This window comes from Chrysemys picta, chromosome 4, assembly GCF_011386835.1.
Source record: "Chrysemys picta bellii isolate R12L10 chromosome 4, ASM1138683v2, whole genome shotgun sequence".
Lineage (NCBI taxonomy): Eukaryota > Metazoa > Chordata > Testudines > Emydidae > Chrysemys > Chrysemys picta.
Window position 1 is genome coordinate 82904188 of NC_088794.1, and position 12870 is coordinate 82917057.

A 12870-nucleotide genomic window follows, 5' to 3' on the forward strand; every position below is an offset into this window, starting at 1 on the left:
TCCCTAATAGGGTGCAGCTAATGCAAATTCTCCTTTAGCTCAGGGGGTAGAGAGGCCAGAATTGTTCTAGTGGAAGGTTCTCTGTTAATGTTTTCCATGGCCCATGGATGTAATTTGCTGATGATGGAGACATCTATGTGGCCTTGCATATGCTACAAATGTAACATGGCTGTAGTAACTCTCCCAGACTTAGTGAGAGTCTCTTCCCAGGTCCGAGACTTGTAGCCACTTGGCACCATGCGAGTGAAACACTGCAAAGGAATTAATGTGCATTGAAGGGATTCAATCTTTGCTCTGATCCCTTGATTGTTAGCATCAGCTGAGAACATGTAGCTAGACTGCACATGATCATTTGACTCCTGGAGGTGGGAGCACATCTGCCGGAGGCTGAGGACACAGGGCTGTTCAGGGGCTGGACTCTGATGGAGGACGGGGTCCAATGTTTGTCTCTTTTTTGCAATGTTTGTAACTAACGGGATTTGGGTTTTATTCCTGCAGAGTTGAGACTTTCACATCTGAAAACAATGAACTGTGGAAAAAAGTGGAGACCTTAGAAAATGCAAACAGGTGAGAGAAGCCAACCCCGATCTCTTCTGGGGTGGGCTGCCAAGAAGGGAGGCCAGGGGAGTGCTTGGAAGGAAAGGCAAGGCAGCCCTCCCCCAATTCCTGGCAGAGTCTGGGCTGCTCAGCAGGGCCTGGTTCCCCTCCAATGGCAGCAGCAATTCAGCTGGGTTTGGTTAGAGAGTGTGGAATGTTTGTGTTGGGTCAGCCAGGCAGGGGCTGTCAGCAGAGAAAGGGAAGGAGCAAGGGAGCTTTCTGCCTCCCTTCCTTCCTCTCCTCTTCCCACAGCCCAGAATCCTTCTCCGGATTCTGACTGCCACTCAAACCCCTCCACTCTTCTCCTTGTCTCCATGGAAGCTCCCATGCAGGAGGCCCCAAAAGGCATGACACCCATCTCTCAACCCCCTTGCTCTGCTCTCTGAAGCACAGAGGGCTAGGGAGAAGGCCTGGGAGAAGACAAGGGCATAAGATACCAGTTTGGGATTTCCCTAGAAGGAAGAGCTAGGTTTACAAGGTGACTGGACAGACTCTAGGAACTTTCTTCTCATCTGACCTGGGCATAGGTCCCATCTAACCCAAAGCAGCTCCCTCCAAACATGACACCAGTGCAGACCCTGTTATCCCCTGCAGCCTGAGGGGGCCCTCTCGGTGTCTGGCACCCATGCAGATCCCATTATATCTCCCCCGTTCCCCCAAACCTGTGGGAGCTCCTCCTTGTCTGACACTGGCACAGCTGCTTGCCCAAGGGAGTAAGTCTCTCCTCTCAGCCCTAAAGCAGGCCCCTGGCTTCCTGGGCTGAAAATCTGGAGAGCGCGTGGGGTCTCAGTGCTCGGAGCTGGCAGCCTCTCCACCCCAGGAATTTGTTTCCTTTGAATCTATAACATGGAAGGCACATACACATGCCATAGAAATAGGAAGCGGCACTTGGAATTGGAGTTAGCTCGGCCTCCTTTCCCTGTGCATGTGTGGCAGAGCAAGAGCAGAGTCAGCAGCTAGGGACTGCCAGAAGTTTGGGGTGAGTAGGGAGGGCTCTCCTGAACGTATTCCTATGCACATGTTCCCTTTGTTCTGAATTCACAACCTCCTGCACATGCACTTAGATACACTCCTCACAGCCGCACAGGCTCTGGCAGCTGCACATGGGGATTCCTTTCATCCACGAGCCTTCGGTCAATGGGACAGGAACTGACCGGTGACCCTATTAACCAAACCCATCTTCCCACTTGACCCCACCACCATGATTGGAGCTCGCCAGGGGCCATTGTCCTCCCTGACCTCGCTCTGAGGCTCTTTGTCAGATTCTTTTTCTCTAATCCCCTGACGCTGAGGCTCTGACTCCAGCTTCCAGGTCAGATGCTGCTCTTTAGAGACCCCGTCCCCGGAGATGTCAGACAAATGCCTTCCCAGCTTTCAATCGGTGTTTCTTTTGTAACCTCATAGATGGTTGTGGCCTGCCACCTGCTGGAAAGATTGTGAACGGCAGCCCATTCCTCCCTTCCCAGCACAACTCCTGAATTTCCTCCATCTGTGCTTTTGAGAAGCAGCCAGGAGCAGAAGCAGCATTGTCAATCCCAAGCATTCAAAAGTCATGAGTCAGGATCCCATATTCATGTGATTGGCTTAAAAATCATGAGTTGTTACAAAATAAGAAACACTGAGTTCATTTTATCGGCCTTGTAAGCCTGTAGAGGTCATGTTTTCCACTTTCCTCTATGGCCATGCGGGCTGGAAACTAACTTTTAAAACATATGAAATCTAAGATTCTCCTGGAATCACCAGACTCCAGGAGCTGGGGCTTTAAGGAAAACCCCAACTACCACAAGACTTGCAATAAGATTGCAAGAGTTGGCAATGCTGCAGAGGGGAAATTACTAGGCAATTTGTAACAAGAAAATCTGGGCCTCCTGGCTACAGAGCCCAAGGCTCACTAATGCTCCTTGCAGCCTCCCCCCCCCCTCCCCCCGGAAAATTCCTTTGCCATGCCAGCTAAACAGTTCTGCTCTTTAGTAATATGTTCAGAACTGGGGGGCGGGTACATGTGAGGTAATTTAAACAAGACAGTAAGCCTGTTATGTGTCAGCCAGGGCAACCAGAGGAGGAATTATTCACTCAGCTCTACATTTGGCTTTGCCCACAGCCCCCTGCTGCGCCTGCCAAGAGAGATGAAGTTGAAACGGATCACATTTTATTTTTGCTTCCCTCTCAGCCTTATGCTCCAGGGAGTGTGGGTAGTGCTCTGGGATGTGCCCCCCAAGGCAGGCCGTTAATCCGGTTTGGGCCAGACAGCCCTCATTTTCTAGGGTTTGTCCCCTGTCCGGTACTGAGACAAAACCAGATGTGGGTTGGTCTGGCTTCACAGATGAGGGACGCCATTTTGAACAGCATGCTGCCCTGCCCCTGCTGGCGTGAGCTCACCCACCCCGTGTCTGTGAGGTCACACCACTGGGGATGGGGTCATGCCGTTCCCAGAAGTACTGGAATCTCCTGTATTGTGGGGTTGTGGCAGTGGCCATACCATGCACCCCACCCTGGGTATTGGATGTATCTGGGCAGCCTGAACTGGAGTCCAGTTCCGGCTAAATCTGATTGTGGGAGATCAGGGCGGAGGGGGTTTATGTGGCACCAGGAGAAGAGGTGTCCTTCGCCCAACTCCTTTCAGCTCCATTATTGCCTCCGTCACTATCACCTTCATTTCTCTGCTTCCCAGGCCTATCTGGTGGGAGGACTTGGAGAAGTGAAGGAGCTCTTCTCATTCAGAGAAAAGCTGAGGTGGACATTGGAGAGTCCACCTTCAGTCTCATATCCCTCGGTGAGCGTTCCCTCTTCATTGTGGTTGTATTCTCTCTTAGGACTCTGCTCCAGCAATTACAGAAGCTCCAGGCCCTAGTGGCTGGGAAGGTCTCCAGACCATATAAAATGGCTTCCACACAGACCGGAACCTGCCTAATGGTATGTGCCTCAGGCCCTCCATTCTATATTGGCCATGATTCCTTTTGCACTTTTATCCATCACCCCATTCCCAGACAGGCCAGGGATTGTTCTCTATAGCATGCTTCCAGCCTTGAATAACTAGTGGATACTATGCCAGTGTCCAACAAAAAGAGGGGCTTTATTTAGGCTAATTATTTCCTTGGAATAAAGGGGGGAAATCAAGCACATAGCCCTCTCTCCAAGGATCCTCAGCATATTTCTCGGATCCCAGAAGAGCCTCTTCCCTGTTTCACTGCTTTATATTCCCCACCTTTGAGGCCAAATATAGGAATTGCCAGACCAGATTGGACCAGGGGTACCTCTAGTCCACTGTCCCACCTCCGACAGTGGCCAGTGCTAGATGTTTCAGAAGAAGGTGTAAGAAACCCTGGTGTAGGCAGTTCTGATGAAATAATCTGTCCACAGGGGAAGTTTATGCACTGAAGCAGGAGGGTTTATACCTGTACTGTATTTTTTATCCCCTCTAATGTCAGTGTGGATGTTCTCATTAACCATACATGCCTGATCCTTTTTATAAATCCTACTAAGCTCTTAGCCTCAGATAGCTTGTGGCAGGAGTTCCACAAATTAATTCTGCACTGTTTAAAAATCATTCCCTTTTACCTGTTCTAACTCTGTTGCCTTTCAGTTTCATTGAATTCCCCCTAGTTCTTTTATTATGAGAAAGGATAAAACGGAGTGTCTGATCTACCTTCTCTGCACCATTCATTATTTAACTCTCTCTTGCCCCTTATTTGTATCCCCTCTAATTTAGCAATCCCATTCTTTTCAATCTCTCATCATACAGAGTCTCTCCAGGCCTTCACTCATTCTCATTGCCCATCTCTGAACCCCCCTACAGCTGCTATTTCATTTTTTGAGAGTGGGTGACCAGAACTGAGCATAGTGTCCCTGGTGAGAGTATGCCATTATAATGGCATTATAATATTTTCTATCTCATTTGTCATGCAAACAGCCTTTTCTTTGCTTTTTGTCAACCACTGCACATCAAGCAAAAGCTGTAATTGAGCTCTGACAATGGTGCCCAGATCTTTTCTCCTGTATGGTTCTAGTTAATGCTTAATGCAGCAAGATGTATGAATAGTTCAAACTATTCCTTCCGACGTGCATTATCTTGTATTTCTCGACAGTGAATTTTATCCAGTATTGTGCTGCCTATTCATCTAACTTCGTTAAATTCCTCTGAAATACCTCAAAGTCTGCTCTAGCCTGCACTAACCACATCATTTTGTGCTACCTCCCTGTTTGCTCTTTTCACAGATCGTTAGTAGATTCATTCAACACCACAAGTCCTAAAATGGACCCACACAGGCCACGCCACTATTAATCTTTGGCCATGAGGAAAATTGACTTATTTATTTGTACTTTCTGTTTTTTTGCCTCTTGGATAGTTCCTGGTCCATGACAGATCTTTACCTCTCATCTTGTGACATCTAGAGTAATTTTCTTAATAGCTTCTTGTGCAGGACTTTGTCAAAAGTTCTTTTGAAAATCCAAATAAATGAAATCAGTTCTCCTTTATCCACCCCTTTGTTGACAGAGCCATCAAATTCTAGTAGATTGGGAGGCTACACTTTTCTTACAGAAGTTGCTGATTTCTTCCTAGTACATCAGGTGTTTCCAAATTTATTTTTAATCCTGCTTCAAGACACTTGGTACTGAAGTGAGCCTGTAATTCCTAGCATCTCCCCTTTTTACAGTTAGATAAAACATTTGCTAATCTCCAGGGCTCCCATGTAGGAGAAGATTTTAATGAGAGATTGCATACTTCTGTTAGCAGCTCAGCCACTTCATTTTTAAATTCCTTCAGAACCATTGGATGTAAACTGTGTATCTGGGCCTAGTACCTCATTGCTCCTTCATGTATCTGTTTCTTCCTGGACCTCCTCAGTCTCTGACAACTCTTCATCTTTATTGCCTGGAAATGGTAGGTCTGGGACAGGTATCTCTCAGCTGTGCTATAAACTAATGCAAATAAATATATTAGCTTCTCAGCAATGTCTTATTTTCCTTAGTTGCTGCCTTCACTCCATGGCAGTCCAGCAGATGTACCAGTTCTCTCACAGGCTTCTGGTATATTTCAATAATTTATTTGTTTTTCTGTCTTTGGCTATTTGCTCTTTGTAGTCCCTCTTTGCCCTCCCAATTTCCATCTTCCATTTCACCTCCCCTCATTTATGCTCCTCTCTGCTGGCTTCATTAGGGTTGAATTTCCATTTTCTGAAGGATATCTTTTTTGGCTCAAATAATCTCTTAAATCTTTGGGTTTACCCATTCTGGGTTGTTCCCCCCCCCCCTATTTTCCTGAGTTGGTGAGGGGCCTGAGTGCCTTTGTGTGCATAAGTAGCCTCCACGCAGAGAGAGTAGCCTTCATGTTGAGTTTAACTAATTTCATTTCCTCACTTTTGACTATAGGAGCTTTTGTTGGACCAGCGTCTCCTTTTTTGAAATCCCCCTTTCTAAAGTGTAGTGTCACTGTGCTAGAATTTGGTGCCCTTCATTATACTGTGGTTACTTGGTCACTCAGCTATTGTTTCTTGATGAACCGACTTCTGTGTGTTACTTAGGACTGAATTAAAAATCTTTCCTCTTTTGTGCTCTAGAACTAGCTGTTCCAAAAAGCACTCGCTTAAGGTGTCAAGAAATTGCTTCTCTAGACTTTGTCCTGATGTGACACTTGACTCATTTATATGTGGGTAGTAGAAATCACTCATTATTGTTTTTTACTAGGCTATGTTGCTTCCTTGATCTTTCCAGCACTGTGCAATCAATATCTTTGGCCTGAGCTGGAGCTTGGTAGTATAACACTATTAGTCCATTTGTATTCTCGTGACATGGGATTTGTATCCACACAGATTCTTACTCTGAATGATCACCCTAGATACTATAGAACCTCACGTACACTGTTCCCCCACCCACCCCTTGTGAGCTAACCTGTCCCCCCTGTATAGTGATAGATCAGTATTACAATAGCCTATTGATTTTCATCATTCTACTATGTTTCAATAATTCTAGTTATGTCAAGATCTTCTTCCACTGCCAGACATGCTCACTCACCTATTCGTGCTTTTCATCTTCTCACATTCGTATAGACACCGATAGTTTTTATTTTTGACCATTTGCCTGTTTTTTGAATCTGAATTCTGATAAATCAACAAGATGTCTGATCTCAGGCTGGGCAGTGCATCTGTCATTTCGGTCCTGTCCTTTACTGGATACAGAGATACCTTTATTTAGCTGACATCCTTAGCAAATGTATTTGGCCTGAGTGCTTCTCAGCACCTGTTGGCTTTCTCCTAGCTCCTGCTTTAAATGATGCCCCCAAACTGTATTCATTGTCTGTACCAGCAGTCTGGCTCCACCTCTTAGGTGTAGGCTCCTCTTTCCCAAACTGTTGTCTAGTGAATCTAACCCCCTTCTCTTTATACCATCTCCCACCCATGCAATAAGACTGAAGTTGCCTGTCTAGCTGGCCCTGCACATGGAGCAGGCAGTATTTCAGAGAAAGCGAAAGTAGAGGACAGCAGACTTAATCCTTTCTCCTGATAATCTAAAATGAGCAGAGTGAGTGACCCAGCTGTCAATCTGAGCACATGGTCTCCCACTGCTGGGGGTCTGTGTGCTGGGATCACAGCATTGTCTTGTGGCTGGCAGCGCTGATGGTTTTTTAATGTCTCACCCCCAGGTACTGGTGCTGTGCTTTGTTCTGGTCCTGGGATCCATGATGCCATGTCTCCCAGAATTCTCCTCCACATCACAGACAGTGAAAGCAGCTCCGGCATCAGACATTTATACAACCAGTAAAAGTGAGTCCGACGTGACACATTCCTCTAATCCCCAGATTAGAGGAACTCCCAACCCCTCTCCTCTTGATAGATATACAGCAGGGAGAGCTGTCTCACAACAGTGCCCTGTCTATGCCTGACTGGGCCCTGCCAGGGAGAGCTGTCTCACAGCAGTGTCCTGTCTATAGGCACCGACTCCGTGGGTGCTGGGGGGCTGGAGCACCCATGGGAAATAATTAGTGGGTGCTCCACTCCCACTGGCAGCCACGCTTCCTGCGCCCCCACCCCCTCCTTGCCGCCTCCTCCTCCCCACCGAGCGCGCCGTGACCCCGCTCCTTCCTCTCCCTCCCAGCACTTCCCTCCCACAGCCTAACAGTTGTTTGGCAGCACTTAGGACTTTCTGGGAGGAAGGGGGGAGTAGCACGGATGCAGCATGCTCAGGGGAGGAGGCGGAGAAGAGGCAGGGCAGGGGCGGGGACTTGGGGGAAGGGGGTGGAATGGGGGTGGGGTGAGGGCAGTGCAGGGGCAGGGCCAGGGGGGCGGGCGAGCACCCACTGGGCAGAGGGGAAGTCGGCGCCTATGGCCCTGTCTGTGCCTGCCTGGGCCCTGCCAGGGAGAGCTGTCTCACAGCAGTGCCCTTCTCCATTTGCCATTGTACCAAAACATGACAGATGCTAAAAGACAGGATGGGAGAAGAAAATCACGGATTCGTCTCCATTCCCCACAGAGCTGGCTGAGTGTACTCCAGGGACACTGTGTATGGACGTAGGTGTTGGGCTCAGGCAGCTGAAGTGGGACAGGCTGTGTTGGCTTGTGTGGCTTACAATGTGCTGGGGTGACTGTGTGCTGGACGGCTTATGCCCCTGGGTTCTGCTCCTGTTCTCAGCATTGTAATGGTGCTCTCTCCATTTACAGTTCAGTCCCGGAGCCTCCTGTTCTATGACGAGGGCGCTGGCTCCGTAGAGGAAGGCTACAGCTCCTTCCTCCCTGTGGAGCATCCTGTGGGCCGGGAGACGGATGAAGGGCAATCTGAGGAGAGGAGACCTCAGGAGCGCATACTGGGCCACCTGGCCAGGGCCCACGAGACAGCCAAGTACCTGAGCAAATCCCAGCTGGGGGCCCCGGACCAGAACCAAACTGACCCAACTCTGACTCACCTCAAAGAGCAGATCCAGGAGAGGTAAGCAGGCTGGAAACGCCTCTCCCTGCCCCGCCTACTCCAGGGCCTTTGTCTCCAAGCCCCAAAAGGGCGGAGTGTGAGAGGGGGAGAGCATCAGAGTAACCCTGTGCCCCCAGCAAGGGGAGCTCTTTGACACAAGGCTCGGAGCTGGCAGGATAGACGAGCTCCCTTCCTGTTTCTATCTCCTGGGAGTGCACTAATCCAGGCACTGTGGCTGAAGGGGGCTGCTCCCTGCAGGGAACAGAGGACCACGTGAGGCTCCATGGATCAAAAGAGTGGGGTCCACAAGTGGGTTTAGAAAGTGGAGTTGCTCTGGCATAGCGACCAGTAGACACGAGGGGGCTGGATGGCTAAAGGGTTCCAACATTTGCAGGCTGGTCAGTGCCCAGGTGCAATGGGCTGGGACTGGGAGACTCCATCCTGATCAGTACAAACCAGTACCCACAGCAAAAGACATCCCCTCTTATTTGGCCCTCTTTGTTCCCATTGTAGATAGTCTGAGCAGTGAGGCCATCAACGAAAGGGGCAGAGATGGAACTGAAGTTTCCTCTCACTCCTCACCCTGCTGGGCAGAAGGGCAGATCAGCTAGATGCAGATCAGTGAGTGGGTGGGGAATAAAGGGAGAGGAAAAAGGGATCCTAGAGGAGTTCTCTGCTCCCAAAACTGAAATAAGGGGAGGTATGAAATTAACTCTCCTGGGATTGTGGAAAGAAGTGGGCCCAGTGGGTTGGACAGAAAATGCTGCCCTCTCTTGGCTAGGGTTAGAGCAGTGCCCATGGCTGGGAATAGATGGTAAACGCAGCAAATCTGATTGCTGTCTTTTCTTTCCCACAGGGAGGCACGCTCCAGTGACGCAGCTGAATCTTTGTAGCAGTTGCCGAACCTCAAGGCCTCGTCCCTCTGGATGCAGACTCCCCTCCTCGCTGAGTGATTGAGGGGACTTGGTGGGAGAGGACACTGCATTCAGACACTCCCATGCTGGTCTTGGGTTCAGCCTGTCACTTCCCCACAGCCCATGTTAGTGCTGATCTCTCGGATGAGATTCACAGTCACTGCCAGAACCAGGGATTGTGTCTGCCCAAGCCCTTCTCTCCTCCCTGTGTGAGCATTGCCTCACCAGTGTGTGTTCACCCTGTTGCTGGGCTGGAGGAGGAGGAGATCTGTATGTGACCTCAGAGGTATCCAACTCATTCCCCAAAGCCTCCAGATTCAGGGGGCAGTGCCCAATTCTGTACCCCTTGCTCATGTCAGATGCACCTGAAGGAAAGAGAGCTAAGTTTATTGCCTAGCTGAGAGGCTATGGCCATGGTAACTTTGGGGTTAGTCTCCTAGAGAATTTGGGAGTGAGATAATTTCCTCCCCTCACTCCATGGCTAATATGCTTCTGCCTCAGCTGAGAGAAGACCTACCTTGATCTTGTTGTCTTTTGATGGATTGCCCACGTAACTTCCATTCTGATCATCTGCAGAGATCAGTGCACAGATTTTGTGGGGAAGACTCCAAACTCTGATAAATTGACTTAAAATTCAGTCCGCAGCTCTTAGAGAAACCAGAGCTCCCTAAGACAGAGCACGATCCTCCCTGCCCACTCCCCACAGACCCTTCCTTATGGAACGAAGTTCTCCGTCGTGTGATGGTGAGGCCCCCGTATCCACAATAAATGGAATAAATGAGCAAAAAGAAGAACAGGAGTACTTGTGGCACCTTAGAGACTAACAAATTTATTAGAGCATAAGCTTTTTTGTTAGTCTCTAAGGTGCCACAAGTACTCCTGTTCTTCTTTTTGTGGATACAGACTAACACGGCTGCTACTCTGAAACCTGGAATAAATGAGGGTCACCAAAGAGAGCTGTGAGTCTCCACTCGCTAGATGCTGGCACCAAAGTTACCAGGCTCTTCACCCCTTTAACTCCAGGACTTGCTGAATCTGGTGTTGAAACTGTCTTATCTCTAGCTCTGTGTCAGAGGCCTCACTCCAACCCAGAGAGGTTCCCCCCTCCCCACAAAATCTCCCTGTAGCTACCCGGAAAGGCCCTGCTGGAAGAGTTGCATGTTTCCTTGCTCCTCTTCCTTCAGCTGCCCCTTGTTAAAAGAACTGTTCCAGGCCCAGTGCCTGGAGCCGTCCCTGAGGCCAGACCTGGTCTGGGTTGTCCTACTTTTGTAAATAGGAGTTACCATGTCCTTGCCCATTCTCACTCTCCTCCAGACACTTCTTTGGCTCATTTTTCTCAACTTCCCCAAAAATAATAATAATAAAAAGAGGTCCCCTCTCAACACCTTGCTGCTGCCCTTCTCTCCTCCTCTGTCCACCTCCTCCTCCACCCTGAGACTGCAAATAGGAGGTGACTCCCAGAGGAGGAGGGATGGGAAGGCTCTCGCTGACTTGTGGACTTCAAGTCAAGGAACAGGATGGGGCAGGAGGGCTGCCCTCACTTCCCTCTCTTCTCCGTTTTGTTTTGTTTTGTTTGACTCTTGGAGCCACTTGGGACAGACCTGGACACAGCAAACCCCAGCCATGATTCCACATGCACTCTGCCATGGGCATTGGAAGAGGAAGATCCTTCAGAACAACTCTGCTCCAGTCAAGGTCCACCCAGGACCCACTCACCAGACACCCACTGCACCTCCCTTCCTTGTGCCCCACTCCACAGTACAGAACCACTGTCAGGTCTGAGTATACACTCTTCCCCCACGTCTCCTTACCCAACAATTCCATCTGACCGCCCACACGGGCCTTCCATTCACACCGTTGTACAGAGACCAAGAGCAGAAATTGTTTGTACATAATGAACCTTATTTTGTATTATTGCCGACCCCTTAAGATATTGTATTTTGGAGACTCTCTGATCTTATTTTCAGTATTGTATTTTATTAAGAGTTAGTGCGGGCTTGGCCTCTATGAATTTCCATCCTTTTGGGGACTCTTTTTTCCCCATATAGCCCAGCAGCTGCCTTTTCCTTTGTTTTGTTTTAAATCACTTTTTTCCTCCTGTCACTTGCTCTGCTTTCGCTTTGGAGAAGCAAAATTAAAAAAAAGATGCAGCATCAGCACTTTGTTTGGGCCTTTCTTTCAGGCGTCAGCTTGCTAACTTGTATGTGCAGCCTTGCCCCTAACGTCTGGTGCTCCCAGCTCTCCCTACATGCACAGAAGTCCCTAAGCAGTGGGACCTGGTGGTCAGAGCTGGCATCTGGTGTGAACTTGGGAGTTCTGTTTTCACCTGAGCCAGTGACTTGTTTTGTAGCTATGGGAAAGTCACAACCACTGTTACTCTTGAGGACATTCTGTGCCAAAAAATGAAAAATTCTGCGCACAAAATTTAAAATTCTGAAAAATTCTGCAAGTTTTATTTGTCAATAAATAAATGCAGAGGCTCTAGCATGACAGTGGGGAGCACAGGTCACTGGCTGTACGAAGGTGGGGGATCACCCTACAGCCCCCCACCCCCAGGACACGGACTCAGTGGTGAGGCTGCACCCAATCCTGACACAGCACAAGGCCTGGGCCTGCCCCAGACATACCCGGGGCGCGGCCTCTCTGTGCCAGGTGCACCAAGGGCAGGCAGGCTCAACCAGGCAGAATCCAAGTGTGGAGGGGCTCAGTATGGGGGGATCCAGGTGTGGGGTGAGAGGATTCTGTGTGGGACAATCTGGGTGCAGGCAGCTCAGTGAGGGGTCTAGGTGTGGGGGGATCTGGATGTACAGAGGGTTGTTGGAGGGGTTCCAGGTGCAGGGACAATGGGACTCTCCAGGCGCTTCCCGGTGAAAGTGGTTGGGGCTCAGTGGAGGGGTCTAGGTGTGGGGGTCTCAGCAGGGGGGTCTTAGTGCTGGGGGAGTAGGCCTTGGTGGGCTGGGGGTCTGGGTGCAGCTAGTTGGGAGTCATTGGCATGCGGGTCTGGATGTGGGGGCTCAGAGAGGTGCAGGGGGTGGGGCTTATCAGAGTGGGGGTTTAAGTGCAGGGAGCTCAGTGGGGGGGTGGTCTGGGTGCAGGGGTGGAGGTCTGGGTGCAGTGGGCTCCAAATACAGGGGTTGAGGTTCAATGGGGTGGGGTTTGGGTATGGAGGGCTCGAGGGGTTCTGGGTATGGAAGGTCTGGATGTGCAGGGGTTGGGCGGATGCGGGAGCAGCTCCCCGTACAGTGACCCCTCCCGCCGCAGCTGAGGAGCGACGGGGGCAGGAAGCAGGGGAGGATGCTGAGCTTCCTGCAGCTGGGGGAAGTTTCTGGGAATGGGTCTGACACAGCCCCAGACACTCCTTGCAGGGGAAGGGGCAATCCCTTGAATTCTGTGCATGCGCAGTGGTGCAGAATTCCCCCAGGAGTTCACTGTACCTCAGCTTCCGCATCTGTAACACAGG

The 12870-nt window shown here is 49.9% G+C and overlaps 1 protein-coding gene across 2 annotated transcripts in view; it reads left to right on the forward strand.

Moving 5' to 3' along the window:
• CREB3L1 (cAMP responsive element binding protein 3 like 1) overlaps positions 1–11566 on the forward strand; it is a 74495-nt gene extending 62929 nt beyond the window's left edge. For both annotated transcript variants that reach the window (XM_005302248.5, XM_005302249.5), the window contains exons 8-12: positions 499–567; positions 3411–3510; positions 7238–7358; positions 8253–8517; positions 9353–11566. In XM_005302248.5, coding sequence (XP_005302305.2) covers positions 499–567; positions 3411–3510; positions 7238–7358; positions 8253–8517; positions 9353–9389 — 592 coding nt within the window. In that variant the 3' untranslated portion in view covers positions 9390–11566. The remainder of the gene's footprint in view (positions 1–498; positions 568–3410; positions 3511–7237; positions 7359–8252; positions 8518–9352) is intronic.
• Positions 11567–12870: the final 1304 nt, after the last annotated feature.